Below are 19,870 nucleotides of genomic sequence, written 5' to 3'. Positions count from 1 at the left end.
TCTCCCCAAATCTGTATCTGGGGCACAATTTCAAATCTGTGGCTTTAGGCACTTTGCTCTTGTTGTCAAAACCACATCTGATGAAATCCTTGACCACTTCTAATGTGTGTAAATGAGGGCGTGCCTGCAGAGGTGAGCCAGCCAGTGGGGATCAGCAGGTTAGTGGCCAAGAGAAGTGGCTCCTTTTAATTTCCTGAGCAGAATGTCCTCCTGGCTTTGATAAATTCAGTTAGATTTCTGCTCCCACTAAATTCTCTAACGCATCCTAGCTCATACCTTTGCAAGCAGTGCATTCATGGTGTCAGCCAGCAGAGCTCTGGGATTGTCATTTTCAGTGTGGCTATCCTCTGGGGGCTTAGGGACCTGGGGATACCCAGAGAAACCCTGGGGGATATTTGCTGACCTGTCCTCCAGGAATCCCATCATGTCCAAGAGCAGGTTTTGAGAGTGGTTTTGGAGTAGAGAGTAGAAAGGAGAGTGAATAATGGAGACCTGATTTACTCATAAGAATCTTAACCATGCTGCATTGCAAGTTAGTTTTGAATGTGCCGCCCTCCTGTTTTCGACTTGTAGAAACCTGGGTTTGCATGAACTGTTCCTTGCGCTGTGAAGAGGGCCTTAGAGGCATCCTCACCCTTGGTGTGTATTTCTTTGGGAAAACAGTTTTGAAAGTGTTGTCCTGGTTTAATACCTGTTAACACTCAGAACACTTGGGACCCCAGACCAGGCATAATCTGTTTCCTTTTCTGTTTCCTGGTTTGCACACGTTAATTCCTGTGGACATTTTCCTTTTAAAGGGACAAGAGTCTCACTGTCCAGGAGCAAGCCACATTTATTGGAGCTATTGGACTCCAAAAGAGGAAACATGTGGGTGATCAGTTTTATCCTCCTCGCAAGCTATAGCCCCAGTCAGTGTGAATTACAGCCCCGTGACTGAGAATGTAAAGGCAGTTGTTTTACTGGGATGTCCAAAGGTTTTTGTTTCAGGTATTGCAACAAAATCAACATTTGTTTGTGGTCAGTGAAGCCAGCTCTGCTGCCAGTGTTCCCATCCAGTGGCTTCTTGTATTTCCCTTGCAAACTTTCCCATTGGTTGGGGTCTGTACAGAGATTTCAGTGGCTGGCTGGTGGAAATGTTTGGGAGAGCATTTGAGTATCAAAGCAGCCTAAATATTTGCAAAAAAAAAAAAATGTTTGTTTGAGAAAAAAAAAAAAAAGAATCCACTTAGGATTAGGAAGTAACTGCTTAAACATTTTAAAAGCATTTATGATTTCCTGAAGTCTATTATTCATGAGCCACTGCCTAACCTGAATTTCAGAATCCAGATTGTAAAATGGTGCCTAAGATAATGAAAGTTTTGCTTTATGATTAAGATCTATACCTGTACCTAGTGTAAAATGGGAAAATACTAAAATGACACATACATTAAAAATTATTTGGTAATCATTTAATCAACCTATAAAACAAAAGCCACAGAGATAGGGCCTCATGAAATGTGGGAGGCGAATAGCTCTAACCTCATTCTTTTCGCTGTTTTGTTGGAGTTTTCTTCCTAAAACACATTGGTGTAGTATGACCTGATGTTTTCTGGTAGTGTCCAGAAGCTTTCTTTTAATGATAATGATTTGAAATATCAGATATTTCTCCATTTTTTTCTTGGTAAAGAGTTTAATTTCTGGTGGGCATTTTGTGTTTGAATTCTTAAAAAAAAAAAGTTTTAACTGCATTTCATTGATGGTTTGGAAACAGTCTGTAGAAAACTCAGGGCAGGCCAGTCTTTCCAATTTGTTAACAATGTAGGAGTTGAGCGTTGACAATCAGTGTACTGAAAAGCCCCTCGGATCAGGTGTTATTTTACCATCTGGACATTTTAATTAGTAATAAAAATGTGGGTCTGGATACACTGAAATAGGATCTACAGCACACAGCGGCCCAGTGCACTTCATTGGTGCTGAGGTGTTCATGGCTACATTTTATAGATGTGCATGGGTGTGCATACGTGTAATTGTGTGCTGGGTGTGTGTTCACTCCTCCTAGCATATGCAAGTGTAGGATTCTGGCTTAATTTTCCAATTGGGCACTTAACACAATAGCAAAAAATTTGGCTACTTTTCTTAAATGAGAAGTAAAAAATAAGATACATGTGCTTGCGTTTCTGAGAAGTACCTGTGTGTCATACTTGCTTGAGTAATTACATGGTGTGGCCTGGAAAAATGTAATGCCAACAGGAGAAGTAGGCTTAGGCTAACGCTCTTGTCCCTCTTTCACTACTGTGTGCATTAAGGCAAATAAATTAACCACCCTGAGTCTCCTTTTTTGCTCACATGTGAAGTGAAAGTATTGATAGTAATAATTATGATACCTGCCTACCAGGTATATGATGAATCCCATAAGAGCATATACGTATGTCTGTGTGTTACATGCATGTGTATATCTGCATACATACATGTGTCTGTATGTACAACATATATAATTATAATAATCAACTGTTAATATAAATGACAGTTGCCAATTGTTAATTCATATACAATCTTCCATAATTCAATAAATCATTTTATATTAACAAACAAGTGAGATGCAAATTTAAGTCTACATTACATCTTCAACAAATGCCACCTTTAAGACCACCAGAAAAATGTGTTTGTGATTTTCAACAGGAAGGAAAATGACCCGTGTTTATAAAGTATGTATGCTCTTTGAAACAATGTTATTCTTAATTAAGGCAGAAGCTGGTGCATTTGAGGGAAATGGTGACCCTCTGGAGAAATGGAGAGTGAAAATAGTTTAGGGAAATGAGTCTTGGTGGCTCCTCTACTGGAAAGATGTATGCATGTTTCTTTTAATCGTTGTAATTTCATGTTTGCAAGCCAGTGCGAATACCTAAAGGGTAATCTTTGCTTAGAACCCACCCCTTATTGCACATCCGGCAAAACACACACACACACACACACACACACACACACACACACACACACCATATAATCTGTTTAAGAATTGTGTCATCTCCAGGAAGTGAGGGAGTTGATAAAATTACCATTGGGCCAGATGAGTGTGAGCACTTCCATAGAAAGCTTTTCCAGCTTTTATTGGGGGTCCAGCTCTCCCCTGAGTTTTCTCTGGGATAAATAAGAACAATTATGTGGCTTTTATTTTTTTATTTTTTATTTTTAAATTTAAAATAATGATAACACAGTGTATCATGATATAGTAACTATTTTGATCTTTTTATTTCATCTTCCTCTGCCTTAATGTAACAAATACATACCTTGATGACAGTACTAATATTAATTTATCTTACATTGTCCCCAACAACAGACTTTATTGTCACAGGCAACTCAGTTTTCACAGAGTGAATTAGACTGCCTGTAAGATTGTCTCTGAGATGTGGTGTTAGCAGTGGGCATGGCTTTTGGTGGCATGGTAGGAGGAGATAAATTCAGCTGTGGCAGTCTTCAGTTTATTCATTTGCTGGATATTAAGTAAATCACAGAAAAACCGGGAATATGCAGTTATGGCTGCACAGCTTTTAAGATTATTTTAGACTTCAGAATGGAAACTGGTTTCATTTAGTGCTCTATCAGTTTCATTTAAATGTTCCAATCTGATGACCAGTTTCATTTAAATACTCTAGTCTGGTGAACAGCTAAAGCCTACATATTGTTTGTCTTGAAATTTTAAAAACTGAGGCTACAGGTTCTCTGCTTTAAAACTCCATTGGATAAAAAGTGGCCACAACTCCCTTGGCGCTGAGATTTCAGTACCCAAATCATGAGATGCGAAATCGTGGAGCATCTCTAAAAATTTTCTCATCCAAGGGATTCCATTGAAAATTTGGGGGAACGACATTTAAAATTTGGTTAAAAAAAAAGAAGTAATTCAAAGTAAAGTCTGTAGCCAAATTCCTTAATTGTGATGCATTTGCTGAGTCCCCCTCTTCCATCGTCGGGCCTGCTCTGTTGCCATATGGCCTACCATGGAACATTTAACTTGTCAGATATAATGGATTGTCCTGGAAGCAGATTTTTGCTTTGAGCACTCGGCTCCTTTCTTGCATTTCACTCTCAGCTCCAGGCTGCAGGATGAAGGATTGTGGTGGAAATGCAAAGGAGAGACACACAGTTGATTCCCCTAAAGAGAGTGACCTACATGCCACAAAATTTTACCCACGTAAAGAGGCATTATCCCCGTCAATGGCCTTAGCAGGCTGCATGTCAGAATCATTTAAATTTGCCTGGACTTAACAGATTGTGCAAACAGTTCAGAATTGAGTGCTTAGGAATAATAAGACGTCGTCTTTTTAACTTAGGCAGAAATGGTGTAGCCACATCCTCCAAAGGATGCGTATTATTTATCATGACCTACATGTACCCAAACCACCTGGTTCGTAGATGCTGTAAATTAAGTTCATCTCTCAAGTCTGTAGAGAATGCTTTCTAAAAAAATCACCTGATGGAGATGTTTCATGGCTTCATTGTTTTTGTTTGGTGAGTAGAGGTGAGGTCGAATGGTCATGTGGGTGGATAGACAGTGGCAGTTAATTATCCAGCCACGCTCTCCATTTGGAACTAAATTGCAGACCCTCTGTTTATTCTAACCTACTTGAATTTACAGACTAAACATCCTGTGGATTATTTAATTTTTTAACTATAAAAAAACAATGTAGTATTTGATGTTTGTTTTAATTTGTTGCTTTCATAAGTTTATTTTTTTCTTTTCTATTTGTGCTATTTATTTTTTTTTCTGAAATCACAAGCTTGGAAAGCACTAGGAGGAATTTTGTAATCATAGGAAAACTTCTTTAAATAAATACATAGTGCCCTATTTATATGTATGTGTATATACATAACTATGAGGTACTTTTCTGGCATAACTAGTAAGACCCCAAAGCAAATATTGTACTATAGAGATCCAGAATACAGAGGTAACCAAGCAAGGGCAAATCAGTGCAAAAATAAATAACTTATTTGTTTCAATTGAAATGTATAACAGTACATTTTAGGACTCAAAAATGAATTAATAGATTTATATATGGCATATGGATACATACACTAAAAATAAATATTTCAAAGGATAATTTAATGCTCTCTCTAAAATGTTGAATATTAGAAATTCAGTAATTTACTTCTACAAATTCATATGTTATGGAAAATTCCTAATATAGGACATATAGGTCTATAAAAATTACAGTGGCCTTGAAAACTAGCATAAGCTCACTTCTGAACAAAGAATGATTTCTTTTTAGTCAACAAGTTTACATGAAGCAGCTAAGAAAAAATAAAGTTGGTATTTAATAATAAAGTGTACTTGTGTGTATTTCTTGCTGGCCCTAAATTGAGCACACTAGTTTTATTACTGCCACTGATAGAATGTGTCACCCCCTCCTTTCAAATTTGGTTAGACTTGAGTACTAAATGAGGTTAGGGAGGGCCTATCACAGCCAGCTCTGTTGGGGCATGTGCGCCCTCTGCTGGCCATTTAGATAGGAATTGCAGGTTATGTGAGACCTTTCATTCCTCTTACTTTTTTTCAAGGTTGGGGTGTTTTTGTTTTTTGTTTTGTGTGTTTTCATTTTTGCAAAACTAATCAGATATTTGTAGTGATTACAAAGTCATAGCTTAATACTGTCATGGAAGTTAAGTTTTTCTTATTTGGAAGGATTTTGGTTTTGGTGTATTTTTGCTAAAATAGGATAAGCCCGATTGTTCAAATAACATATAAAGTAGATGCCACTATTGTGCTTTTGTGTTGGTTTCACACTCTCCTCAGCCGTCTATCTTTTCATAGGCCCTCTTTGCCTGGTTATACTTAGGAAGAACTTTTGCTTGTCTAAGTTGGGGAATGGAACCTAATGGAAATTCTTAAATGTGATTCTGTTTATGTCAGAGACATGATAGGTAGTCTCTAGTAGACAGGGCCCTGCTAGTGTTGATATTTTCACTTGGTTCACCAAGGAAAATGAATGTAGCTTTACATCTTACTGCTTTATAAAGGCATTTTTCATTCCTTGCAAATCAGCTCTGCTCACCTGCAGACAGTGAGAATGGTAGTGTGAGTGGAACTCTTTTGTTCTCTTTTGCTTTTCCTGTGGTTGTTGATGATAGAGTGTGAGATGTTAAAAGAACAGATCATAGATGATCTCTTTTTCCCAGGTCATAACCCCAAACCATTCAAGTGCATTTAGGAAGGAGAGAGCTGGTCTCTGCCATTGCTGGTCAACATGCCATTGCCATGTTGGGTCCTGCTAGTGAAAAGCAGAGCTCTGTATAAGCAGTATGTCCTCAAAGCAGCAACAGTATTCTCTACAATGATTGTTTGCATAAGTGATTTCTATATATCTCTGAAATGACTTGATTGAATCAATTTTGTAATTGTTGTTTAGATAATGTGGTTTAGATCTTTACAATTCTTTTGTCTTACATTGCAATTTTCTCCTATTTGTAAGCAAAAGCCATGAAAACCCCTAAACCAGCTACTCAAAACATGGAATAATCCAAGGGTGTAGAGCTAGGAAAGGCGTCAAATGCCATGTAAGTTTGTCCCACTTGTACCTCTTTCTAATTTTAGGTTCAAGTTACTTTTAATATTTTTTATATAAATTATGTGTCACCTTTTGCTTGTTTTGATTTGTTTAATATTTTCAAATAACTATGAATTGGATTCTAACACATACGAAGTCCGCTTTACAATCTGTTGTGAAACGATCTTGCATTGAATCTCAAGTAGGTGTGTCCTTTCTGGTGTCCCCCACCCCCACCCCATCTTCAGTGAGTCTCTCCTCTCTTTCCCTGTGCTTCTCCTTGTTCCCCCAACACCTCTGACTGATATGTGGCATTGTATTTACTCCTTAGTATTTCAGCCTTAGGAGTAATGTGCATCATTGATTCTTTAGCATCCAACACATGGGACACAGAAGGCATCCAACAAATATTTATTTCCTGGTGTTGTGTTTTTTAGGCTTCTTTCACAGCTATTCAGATGATAATTTTTGCAAGTTTCAGAATTGAAGATTGCTGTCTGTAGCCATATATTCCATGTGATGCTTTTTTGGGCAGACTTTGGCCAGGATGAGGTCATTCTTATGGTGACTCCTCTCCTTCTCCTTCTTCTCCCTGATTCCCATTCCCTCCAGCTCTGTCTTCCTGTGCTCCCTTCCTTCCCCTGTTGACCCGGTCAGTGGTCAGTCAGTCATTCTCATAGATGCAGTGAATGGGAGGCTTCTCTTAAACATCATACCGTGGGACTGTGACTTGTGTCGTTTTATCTGTGAGGTCTCACCTTCCCTTAATGGTGGCTTGTGCTGAAGGCTGGTTGGGTTCTGAGGAACTTGGCCTGTTTACCTGACAGTTTGGTTCTTGTGGGCCCGTGTTCTTGTTGATTTTGATGAAGAGACTTCACCCCGCAACTATCATTCTTCTCTATACTTAAAGGTTAGCAATCTTCCTACTCTTTGTGTACTCTGAAGATGCCAGAAGTAGATTTTGAATTTTGGGCTATTTTCCTTGAACTTCTCAGTAGAGTATGTTTTGGGAATATAGGCCAATTGTACTTCAGTACAAAGTCTAGAGGAAAGATCATTTATTATGTTACTGACTTTTAAGTGACGCTCAGGACAATCTTCTGTCTGGGTTAAAATGTTACTTATGTACATCTGTGTATATATGTATGTACATGTATATTTAAATTTATTTTAGAATTTTCATGACTTCCCAGTCCCCCGCCCCTGTTTTTGTGCAATCTTGAGTATCATATTAAGTGTGTGTGTTTCTTTTAAGAAATGATAATTGTTGCCAGGTGTGGTGGTGCACACCTGTAATCCCAGTGGCTCTGGAGACTGAGACAGGAGGATCGTGAGTTCAAAGCCAGCCTCAGCAATGGCAAGCTACTAAACAACTCAGTGAGACCCTGTCTCTAAGTAAAATCCAAATTAGGGCTGGGGATGTGGCTCAGTGGTTGAGTGCCCCTGAGTGCAATCCCCAGTTAAAAAAAAAAATAAGAATAAGAATAAGAATATTCTTGTTAGTTGTGGACTCAGTTTGAAAACTGAGGCTGGTGAAAACTGAAATTTGCCTGCATGGCTGGTGCTAAAATTTGTAACTCTGCAGTATAGATCATTAAGTGTTTCTGTAGATTGTCTAAAACACAATACTATAAAACAATACTCTGTTTTCTGTTCTCCTTTGGTTCATTCAGAGTTTTAGCATTTTTATTTTTTACATTTACCATGACTAAGATTTTCCCTTTAGTGGGCAACAGCTTATGACTGAAAGTGATTTGCGTGGTGAAATGTGGCTTCTTAAAATTCACCTAGAGATTCTAAAAATTTAACTTAGTAACAAAGTCTTCCTCTTGTGAGGTTTTACTCCTACACTTGGCCAGAAATGTCACAGGTCTCCTCCAATGTGATGGAAAGAACCAGTCTCCCCACTTGGTATAGGCTTATCATGCTCCCAGCAGGGCAGGGTCAGGGAGGCTGCCCAGGTGCTTGGGCCCTTGAAGTTCAAACCACAGCCGCTTTCCTGGCGGCCTCCTGGAGCTGATCCTGATCATAAAGATGACTCTACTCTTGGGTAGAATGGAGAAGGGGACACATTGAGAGTGTCAAGGATCTGCAGCCATTCTCACAACCCTAGGCCTCCTGTGGTTGGGACACTAGTGTTTACTGGGGGAATCTACTTGGTAATGTGAAATTAATTTTTTTTCAAAACAGCTAGCCTTGCTCGTGGAGAAGAGCCAACTTGAAGTCTCAACCACACAGAACTTTCTCAGCCCGTGGTGAAGTGCATTTGTCTGTGAGGGCCTTGAGGGTCAGCAGTACTAGCTTGTTTTTAGGAAGATCTACCTAAAAACACTGGACCTATTGGAAATCTATGCTTTCTTACCTGGCACGTTGTGAGATTGAGTGGGGTTCTATCTGTCTAATGTCACCTTATAGATTCAAGTGTCTATCACTTGAATTGATTACTCTGATCCTTGCTTGTTAACAATATTGTTAACAATAACTGGTGGAATTTTAAAGAAAAGTGTTGGTGATGATTTTTGTGATGAGCAAGGTCTCAGCCACAGGGCTGAGTCTGTGGGCATGGCTTTTGTCCCTGGCCAACCTGCGCCGTCTTGTCTTCCTTTTGGTCTAAGAATGTAGCAAAAATATTTTTGTTTGTTTTTGCTACCTGTATTACAAGATAATTCTTTTTGTATTTTACATAAAAAGACTTTTTTTTTTTTTAAATAGAAAAGTAACCTTTCAAATGCCTATGCATTTTCTTCCAAGGCCACGTAAATCCTTAATTGCCTTGCCTATCCCCAGTCATCACAAACTCAAATTGCAGTAAAAACATAGCAGTATGGAGACATTATTCACAGAAAGCCAGTGGTACGTTACTCATTAGAAGTAAGTCAAGTGATCTGGGGTTGCCCTTAGTCCTTCGGGTCTCCAGGGGACCCTTGTACAAATTGCTGATTCAGAAAATCATTACTTTGGTGGCTCAAGTGGTACTTTAGTGGCCTTAAGGAGTTATTTGACACACCTCCCCAAACAGCTAAGTTATCCCCATGATTATGTTGATTAATTGCACACTCTGTGGAATTAGTGTTATTTTCAATGAAAGATTTTCCTGCATTCGGAAAATAAAGCATAAAGGTCCTGTGCTTGAATTTGATAACGTGTGTGCTCCTAAGTAAGATGGTGAATAAGAGGATCGTGTTGGCAGTTGTTGGCAAGGGCACATGGAATAATCGAAGGTGATATTTTTATTCTGCGTTGAGAAGGTATTTTTTGATGTACCAGAGAATGTTCAGTTAGGATATTTACCAGTTCAGACATTTCCATCTATCAAGGACTTGAGGATGCTTCACCTTTGTGAAGTGATGTGGGCAGAGAGTTGTGGCAGGGAAAGGTCCAGTGGAATAATGTGTTTTATCACAGTAGGTAGGGATGGCCCATCTGGATACTCCAAAAAGAGGTGGTGTGTTAGAAAAGGACTCTAGTCCTGGGATTTAAAGTGTTTTTTAGCTTTGTCTCTTGATATCTGTATAACCTTTCATCTGTATCAGCTGGCCACCTTTTCTTAATTTTATTAACTTCACCTTTAAAAATCGAGACTGAAATGTCCATTTAATGAGTCTAGAGTGTGTTGACTTAAATGATTATTGAAATTACTTTTCATAGTGTATAGTGCTTTGCCAATGTAAGTGCTTTAAGGGTAATTGGATATAAATTCTGAATCTTGGGTTTTCCCCACAAATGAAGAGTTTTGGTAGTTCCCCGAGACACTCAGCCTAGATGAGATTTCACCACACATAGTTTTGAAGGCAGCTTGGTGCCTAGATGAGAAGAGATAGATTGGCTAAACTCATCATCTCCAACAGGCTCAGACCTACAGACCACTGCTGAGTGATCTGTTTTTATGACTAAGGTAGCATCGGTGAAAGAGGGGATGAATGCTAGCCCTTTGCAGATGCCCAGCTGATTCCCTTTCCCATCATCCTTTGCTGCATGGACACTATGTACCTAGTACCCTTTCCTCACTTGTGCCCCTACCTCCTTCCCTGTTGTCAATTTAGGAAGAAGGGGAGGGAGTTCCCTGGGTTATAGGATGACTAGTTTATTTCCTAGAACTGAGTTGCAGTTTTTTTTTTTTTTAGCATGAACTCTATTTTGAATTTGAATTTTTAAATGCCTGTGGTAAAATTCTACAGGAGAAAACCAACTCTTTTCTCTGAAGTTTTAGAATTTGAAGGAATAATGACAACTACTGCTTCCTTCCAACAGAGATTCTTGATTCTGCATTGGGATCAGGGATAATTAAGATTGACTAGCTAGTCAGACCAACCAAGATACCTGAATGTCCATAGAGATCCACGAGAAATATAAACCAATAGAAGTATCTCCACATGAACAATCAAAATGTTTATAGGCGAATTTATGTAAGATAAAATATAATTTTTGAACTTCTAGTTATTTGGTAGGAAATTATTAGCATATATTAACACAAAATACTCTTAAGATCTTTTTCTATTTTTTCTTTTTTGGGTAGTAGTAGTTCCTAAAATTTCTCAGATTTGTATTGATAGACATAAAAGATGGAGGCAGGTATGTGTTTTAAAAGAAGGTTAGGAAACATTGAATTAGATTAAATTAAATGTCTTCCTGCAGGACTTCTCAGAGCCTTTAACCAGCTAGCTATATCATGATACTAGGAGGGTATTTCCCAGGTCTTTCTATCTGGTCTCCTGTTTGATTTCTGGAGCCTGCTGTAGGATTGCTTTTCCATAGAAGACACTTTTGAGCCATGCTGAGTTGTCCTGCGTTATAATTATGTTTTTATTTCCACTCTTCTTTGTGCATTTGAGCAGGAAGTCATAGACTTCACATAAGAGATGTGTAGGAATGCTGTTTTCTGCCATGTTTTTGTTAATTACTTGATTTGAGTTAGCGTGGAGATGGTGGCAGTTAATTGTGATACATCACAGGTTCCGTGTACATCATTTGTACAGCTATGAAGTACCTGGAGACCTTTTAAGAATAAAACACCATGTAAATGTAAATTATTACCGCCGATAAGACACTTTCATTAATTTCATATCAAATTCATGAGTGTTTTGAGCTGTGGGATTTGAGAGTCTTCAGTATTGGCCTCTGGTTTATAGATTTTTTTTTTTTTAATTTTCAGAGTTTAAACACCAGCAAGCAAATCATATGCTAAGAGCACGGCCTTGGGAATAAACCACCAGGGATTGAACATTGGCTCTCAGGCCTGTGTGGCCTTGGGTGTTTTTCTGACTCTCAGTTTCCTCATCTGTAAGGTGGTATTGGTATTACCTGCCGCTGAGGGCGGCTGTGCAGCTCTTGTAGATCAGTCTGCATGGTGGCTCATGCATGATAAGGACAGGGCTCATCTTGCTTAGGTAAAGGAGGAAAAAGGTGAAGGGACCGTAAATAATAAAACAGGTATGTTTTCAGGACCCCTAAGACTTCAGGTCTTTGTTTAGCGTAGTAGACCTTTCAATGTATCTTTTAAAAAAAGAAATTACAAGTGTAATTTGGGTTGGGGCTGGGGACAAGGAACGACATTTATTCTGAGGCAGACGTGTTAGTGATGAGTTCCCTAGTCTGACGCTAGGGAACAAAGGGCCCATTCTTCAGCTCCCAGAACAAGCATTCACAGTGGATGGGCCTTGTCTGCTGGTGTCCCGCAACAGCAGATAATTTTTCATTGGGGCTTCTCGGAGGATGACATGGCCCACCACACAGGTGCGCCTGTTTCAGAGGAGGTGACACACCTGCCATTTATATGTAATCCTGACACTGGCCTTTTACAAACAGGACCTGTGTACTATCCTACTGGGCAACCACCAGAGGGATCGTCGATGTCCAGGCTTATCTCCAGAAATCATTTATTGATAACTTGCTCTTGACCCTGTCTCTGGCTCTTTCATGTCACTTCGAGCTACCCCGTGTTTCCAGAGACAGTCACCTACTCAAGGTGATTTTTTTTTTTTTTGGTGGCATCCCTGTGAATGGAATGGAGTTTTGAGACCATTCTTTCCTTCATGCAGTATTTCCATTGTCACCTGTTCCCTTGCAGTAGGATACCTTGGCTATCTTGGAAGTAAAATTGGAAGTCAAATGGCAGATAATATAGGAATACAAAAGTATCAAATTTGGATTCTGTAGATATTTGTTAGCCATATCTCCCCCATATTAAAAAAAAAAACAAAAAACAAGTTTTCCTTCTGCTTCTTGGGACAGCCCGATAAAAGGTTATCGAATAGATCAGCAAAAAACATTAAGAACTTAAGAATTGTAAGTTGCTTGTATATTTTCTGCTTAAATTAGTTTTTCATGGGCAACAGAAGCAGCAAGTGAATCCTTCGTCGATTATCATCTGGTGCCATTTTTTGATAACCAGATTTAAATATGGATTTTTAGCAGGAGGATAGGTCCGTCTGGACAGAACCCATGGTGGCTTTCTGGATGGCTCGCTCCCTGTAGATGCCGACGTGTTCTAGAGAAGGGGCTGCGTGCTGATCTCTTTTGTCTCCAGAAGGATTGATTGACGGATGTTGTGTCTGCTCACTTACAGCGTTTTTCTTGTTTCATTTAAAAAATTGTGACATAGTATTACATGTTCCTTGTATACATCATTTTTGCAGAAGAAAGTTGTTTAGCCAATATGTCGACTGAGCTTATGAAATCCCCTCTGTAGCTTTCATTCAGCCTTCAGTGTACTTCATTAGGTCATATCATTCATTTCGTGCACCGGCATCGTCACCAGCAGCAGAATTGAACATTTGGTCCTTTTTAGGTATAAAAATGAATCAAAAGCCTGACAAGGTTTGTTTCTGGTATATATTTCAGGAGTCCCCCCCCCCCCCACCCCATTTATGGGCATACGACAAATGTTACTAACGGGTACTTTTAGTTTTTAAAATATGGACAACGGTACTCCATGCAGTAAAAGACTTGAGCGATTAATGCTCCCCTTATGCCTCTTTTGAGTAGTTTTAGCCATAGGGCTTGGCACTGCCACCATTGTCTTTGTGCCAAAAAATATCCGCAGCGGCTGTCGCATTCTAGTACTGGAGGGTTGTCTCGAAAATTCCGCAGTGAACGCGCCGGGTTTGTTCATCACTGCTATCTCTTTTAAATATTGGGAAAACAGGATCTTTAGCTCTTTCAAAGCGCCCGTTGTGGTAGTGGGGATGGGGGGAGGTGGGTGGCGAAGAATGGAGAAAGGAGGACCGAGGCTGTCCGCGCCAGCCAGTTGGTATGACTGACAAAAATCCATGGCTCACATGGAAGGAGACACAGAAATGTGGGGGCTTTTGTGTTCAGGAGAACAGATAGTTCCTTAAGGGTCCAACTTAAACATGTTATCAGCCCTCTTGAAAATTTTATTATCTGAAACAAACGTTTCAGTGAATTTTTAGCAGAAAAATCAACATTAAGACCCTAGCCCATTTTCAGTGGATAATTTGCACAAAAGATTTAAAAAAAAAAATTCCTGGAAAATGAGGTGTCATTTTAAAATGGCTGCTTTTTATCATTTAAAAAAAATGATAGGAATAAAAATCTTATGTTTGAGAAGGTTCTTGGGCTTTATCCACAATCCCTGATTATTTTGCTCCCAAACAGGGTTTTGGACTCTGAGGGCAGATTTATAGTTGAATTTGGGAACAAAAAGCTGTAATAAAGTTAAAGGCTTACACTATCAGAATGAAATGTGTTCGCTCACGATCTCCGGAGCAATCTATTTGATGGTAAAAGTGGATGCTACAGATGAAATCTTCACAAGGAGCATAATCCTTGGAAAAAAAAAAAAAAGTCCACCTCCCAGCCTCCTGCTGGCTGGGCTGCCTCTTTGGTACCTCGCAGACTTCGACAGAGTCCTGGACGGGTGCCCATTGATGTCATGGAAACACTCAAATTACTGAGAATGATTCATGTCTATGCTGGTCTCTTATCCTCCCCCACACAAACAGAAGTAGATTTTTAACCCTGACAACTTGTAATTTGCAGTGGGTTTATTTTTGTATCTGGATAAATATTTTTTAACAAGCAAAATTAAGATTAAGCAGTCTGTATCTGATATGATAGTAAAGAGTGCTGGGTCCATGTCACCAAGAGTACTTTGGGGACTCTGCATCATGAATTCATATTCTCCTCTCTCCTGCCCCCTTCTCGCCTCTCCTTCCCCCTTCCTCTTTCTGTTATTTCCTCCTCTCTTTCTCCCCCACCTGTTCTCTCTCTCTCTCTCTCTCTCTCTCTCTCTCTCTCTCTCTCTAATCCTTACTATTTGCATTGCCCTTCTGGCTTTAAAATAATAGGAGAAATAATCCCCACTTCTGTATACAGAGTGAGACAGATCCTGGTAGGAAAATTCTTCCCTCCATTTCTGTGTGCTGGAGTCGAGTTTGGGAAATAATCCTGGGTGGTAACATTCTATCAGGGATTGCTTCAGTAATTCTTTCTACAGGAAGAAAACATATTGGTGGCCCGCCTTTCTCAAACTGTATTTTACAATTCAGTTTTCAGAAACGACTAAAACAGGACACTAGCTGTTCAATGTCCTATGAAGTTCAAGTGAATCCTGGTTTATTTTTCAGTCTACCTCCCTGCCTCTGCCTGTCTAGTGATGAAACAGTGGATATCATGTCAAAACGAACTGTTATGATTGTACTGAGATTTTTTAGATGCAAGAGCTTAAGGGAAAATATAATATCTTCCCTTTTGATATAACTCATCAAGGTTGAGCCTTTTCTGTTAGTTGTATTTATAAAGAGCAGTTAAAGGGTAGGAGTAGCCTTAAACTTGACTTAGAAGAATCAGTTACTGTGTGTAGTGTGACCAGGCACATTGCTGACATAGGTAAATGCACCTGTTCCTCAGGGTATGACCCCATGCACTGAAAGTTACTCTGTTAGGTCTCTAAGACTGACAGGCAATGTGATGGCATCTTATTTCACTGGAATTGAAGGTGATACGGGCATTGATTTTATAATTTGCACTGAACACTATACCAGAAATGGGGAGGAGGTTCCCAAGTTTGAGAGCCACTGAATAGAAAAGTTAACAGCAGGAGAGAGAGAAGGGGTTAATTTAAAGACTCAGGTTTGGATTTCTTTGAAAATCATATGTGTGTGTGTGTGTGTGTGTGTGTGTGTGTGTGTGTGTGTCTGTGTCTGTGTGTAGTAACTTAGTTAGCTACAGTGCATGCTTTTGACCAGATATAAAATTTTGGAAAAATGCATTCTTTGTGTGCTGTCAGAGCGGCATACTCTAATAGCATTGCCATTGAGCTCAAAGATAAAAGGCCACTATTAACTTTTAGCATTTGTGTTAACCTGGGCTGAGAGGGGAAAGCTTGAGGGTCATAAGCTTTAAAAGACTGTGCATCCAGACCCTCCAAATACAAGAGTTTTTTTGTTTTGTTTTGTATTTTGGTGATTTTGTTTTGAGATGGAGTGTTCTGTGTTGCTCAGGCTGGTCTTAAACTCTTAGGCTCCAGAGGTCCTCCCTCCTCAACCTCCTGAGTAGCTGGAACTACAGGTGTGTGCCACCGTGCTCAGCTAAAGTACATGTTTTGAATTTTCCCATGGGGAAAGGAGTAGTCTAGATCTGTGTATAAAGGATAGTGTACTTGAAGCCCTGGTGGAGGGGAGAGGAGAACCCCCAGTCTTGAGTGGGGTGAGGTCATTAGCCTTTGGCTGCTTCACCAGTCCCTTGGCCTGTGCTGGCTTGGGCAGTTTTCTGTGACTCTTCATAGGTCACCAGCTGGACTCCACTGCTTAGATCTCTTGTAATTTCATTATCTTCCCTGCTGATTATTAAGGTGAAACATACTTTATAAAGCAACAAACGAGAAGCCTTGATTTCATCCCTCCACGTGGCCACACAGCATCCGAGGCTCCACACGCGCCTGCAGAGCAGCGTGCAGATTCAGACTTGAGTAGTCAGAGCTGGAGCAAGACATGCACGTTCCCATGATCCCTGGTCCCGCTGGGTCTATTGGCAGAATCTGAACTTGGGTTCTGGGTGGGTGAATTGTCAAAAGCCTCTTTCCCAAATGTAAATCCATGATTATCTTGATAATATTGGAATTTACTCCTGGGAAAGGGAGAGAGAGAGAGAGAGAGAGAGAGAGAGAGAGAAAGGGTGGGAGAGAGGGAGGGAGGGAGGGAGGAGGGAGGGAGAAGGACAGAGAGACTCAGAATTTTGAATAGTTTCTTTGCTAAACTCACCATCTGGAGAGCCTGTGATTGATTAGCTTTGGCCTCACCATTAAGTGTCAATATAATCAATGGGAATGACTAGGCCAGGGTCATTACATAGATAATTTGCCTGCTGTGTAAATAAAAATGAAATTGTTTAAATTTTGTGAGAGAGAAAGAAAGTGAAAATAAGGAATGACAATTTGTTTGTTAGAGAAAGTGGAGGCCATTGGAATGACAGTTTTTGGAAGTGTGAAGCAGTTTGGCTAAGAATAGGAATGAAGGATATTTTTTTCCAGTTTATCATCGCCAGAGTGAGGACGTGTTATCCCTCTCTTGCTTGCACACATTGCCAGTAGTGCCTACTTTACGTATGTAAACATCGGGGAAGAGAAGTAGATGTCTGTTACCTGCAGGAGATTTGTTTTTAAAGGAAAAGCACGATTTATACTTTTTTTTGTTGTTGTTTCTCTTGGCAGGTAAAACAGAAAGGGGCTCATACTCATCTTATGGGAGAGAATCAAACTTACAGGGTTGCCACCAGGTAAGTGTGACTCTGGGCTGGGGAAGGGTGTAGAGGATTAACCTGGGGATATCAGCGTGCTTTGTAAATTCGATTTTACATTTTCAACTGTGACACTGAAGATGCACTGAAAGTCTGCTGGTGACTGTGTGTAAGTCTTGGAAGAATTCAGAGCTTAGAACTGATAAGCACCTCATCCTTAGATCTCTGCCGTATCAGGACTTCGTCCACTGGCTTGTTTTTATTTTTTAATCCATCAGCCTGCACCAGTGGCACTGTTTGCAAACCAGCAATGTGGTTAGAGTGGTTCTATCAAAAGAGTTTATTTGCAATTAAGAACTTAAGAATTTCTCGCACAGGAAATGCTTCCTGGAACCATGTGTCAGACCCTGGGTTCGGGTGGCTAGTGCCCTAAATTATAGTTTTCCTAGGGACTGTATGATGTTGTGTGAAAACAGGGTGGTATTGAGGGATAAAAATGTCTGTGAAAATATGATTTGTTGTCCCTTTTTGTTTCTGAATTGTTTTTGGCTGGAAGTCAAGGCCAGCAGGCTAACAGCAAAGCCGTCTCAGGGGAAGCATGCGTGAGCTAGAAAAATAGGAGCACTTTAGTTAAATAATAAAATGCCAGTGTGATACAAAGGTGTAGTGTGTGTTCGTGTGCCCGTTGCACTCTGCATTTGTGTACTTCTAACTCTCTGGAGAGAGCCCATTTCTAAAAATACTACCAAGGCTGAAGAAGAGGAAGGTTCGTTTCGAGACAATTGAGATTTTTATAGATGCTTTCTTTTTCATTTCAGTATCAGTATCGATCATATATTTAATTTGTTATACCTCCTTTTTATAAAAGCATCAGTCACTTACTTTGGAGAACTCTGATAGAATTTGTTGATACTCTTTCATATTCAAAGCTCTCTACTGGTTTTTTTTTTTTTTTTTTTTTTTTTTTTTTTTTTAAATTCACCCAAACAGAAGGTTCGTTCTTTCTATACTGGAAAAGGGATGCTTAGTCTTTTGAACTCTCTCACCCTCCCGGTTTCTTTAATGATATGGGGGAGAAAATCCATTTGGGTTTTTTAAACAACCTGTTTAATATATCCCTGAGAAATGTAAGAACACATGCGCTTTAGTAATGAAATAGAGTGTCTGAAGGAAGGATCATTTGTGTACCAGGCATCTATCATGAAAGGTGGAATTCTAGTGGGTTGGGTTTTTTTTTTCCTTCTCCCTGTATACATTTGCATTTTTAAAGTTGACTCCTTTGGCCCAGTTGCCAATTCAGTCACATTTGGCATCTAAAAGATTTGTTGCAGTGAGGTGAACAGTGCTTGGGTAGAACTCCTGCCGGAGTGCAGTCCAGGGCAGTTTATTTGGAAAGAATTCTGCAGGAAAGAAATTTACAGCCATTCCAGCGCAACGGAAACATCTTTGGAATGTGAGTGCACATGTTCGGGGCAGATAGCCTGGGCGACAAGCCTCTCAGGGCTGGGTCTCTGGTGTAAAGCTCTCGATTCCTGCAGAAGTGCCGGTTCCTGTGGATCTGGTTTCTGAGGGTCAAGGCGGAGGTCACTAGAGTTTTGGGGAGAAGAAAGTTGACAACATCCTTCCTTTTTGCAGATGGTCATGGCAGAGGTCTCTGTTTTCGCTGGGCCCCTTTTGCTGGTCATTGAGAGAATAGGCTTCCTCGTCCCTGTATCCTTTCTTACTAATGGGAATTGGCGTGATTCCTCACAGACACAAAGATTTCCTCTGCTGAGTAAGCGTGAGGCCCCTTAACTTGTGAAAGCAGCATCCAGACCGTGTGAGTCTGTCTGTGTGTGCAGAACACAGACCCTCCTCCGTTGGTGGGGAATACTTCCCTCGGGTGAAACTGAGCTTAATTTTTTTTTTGCAAACACAAGGTGAGAAGTGGAGAGGGGCAGAGGGGGGAATCGAGGTGGCTGGCTGCCTGCCGTCGGATGCCTGAATTTCTGGGCCTTGGGAGGTTCCTTTTGAGACTTCCTTGTCCAGGAGAATTCTTTTGTGTATGGGGAATAAGACTGCATCTGCTTTTCTTAAAAAGCCTTCCTCCTCTCTCTAGCTGGGGAGTGTGCAGATTCCTTCCTTCTTATTTCTGCTTCATGGTTGGGAGTCTTGCAGGAACCCACTATCCCTGAGAGTGCTGGGTCTCAGCACTCTCCACAAACAGTGTGAATGCTTAAAAGAGAAATACTGGAAATTCCCTGCCTGGGGAACTAGGGCCTGGAGGCGAGGAGTGTACATGGTATGAATTTCTGCTTTCTGTGAAATTTGGGAGTATAGCAGACCATAGGTTGTCTTCTAGGGACTCTCTTGAGCTGTTTTTGTTCTTTGAATCCCAGTCTACCACACCAGCCACACAAACCAAAAAGAAAGGCACAATCTCAGTATCTTGGGCTTGGAATCTAAATAGCTGATCACATCTGAAATGGTTCCCTACTGTGTGACAAGGTGAGTGACTCTCACGGGGACAGCTTTTGTTTTCTCCTGTTTGCTACTTTATTGAGATGCTGGACTAAAACTTTTGGCCAGTGGGCTCTAAGGAGCTCCAGGGCTGCTTTTTCGTATGATGATAGTGTGTCCCCGTGGACTTACAGGGATGAGCAGGGTTGCATGGG

At 40.3% G+C, this 19,870-nt stretch overlaps 1 protein-coding gene across 13 annotated transcripts in view; it reads left to right on the top strand.

The window, feature by feature from the left end:
* The window catches only part of TCF4 (transcription factor 4), a 349,860-nt gene that overhangs the window by 158,178 nt on the left and 171,812 nt on the right, over positions 1–19,870 (top strand). For 12 of the 13 annotated variants that reach the window (XM_081263392.1, XM_081263400.1, XM_081263399.1 and 9 more), the window contains one exon: positions 17,191–17,255. In XM_081263392.1, the coding sequence (XP_081119518.1) occupies positions 17,191–17,255 (65 nt within the window). Of the gene's footprint in view, positions 1–17,064; positions 17,083–17,190; positions 17,256–19,870 lie in introns of those variants that run through there. The other variant, XM_081263395.1, reaches the window with a different exon arrangement.

This window comes from Spermophilus citellus (assembly GCF_964194105.1).
Source record: "Spermophilus citellus genome assembly, chromosome: 12".
Taxonomy (NCBI): Eukaryota; Metazoa; Chordata; class Mammalia; order Rodentia; family Sciuridae; genus Spermophilus; species Spermophilus citellus.
The sequence above is the reverse complement of the archived record's forward strand: the minus strand, read 5'-3'. Positions and strand labels throughout refer to the sequence as shown.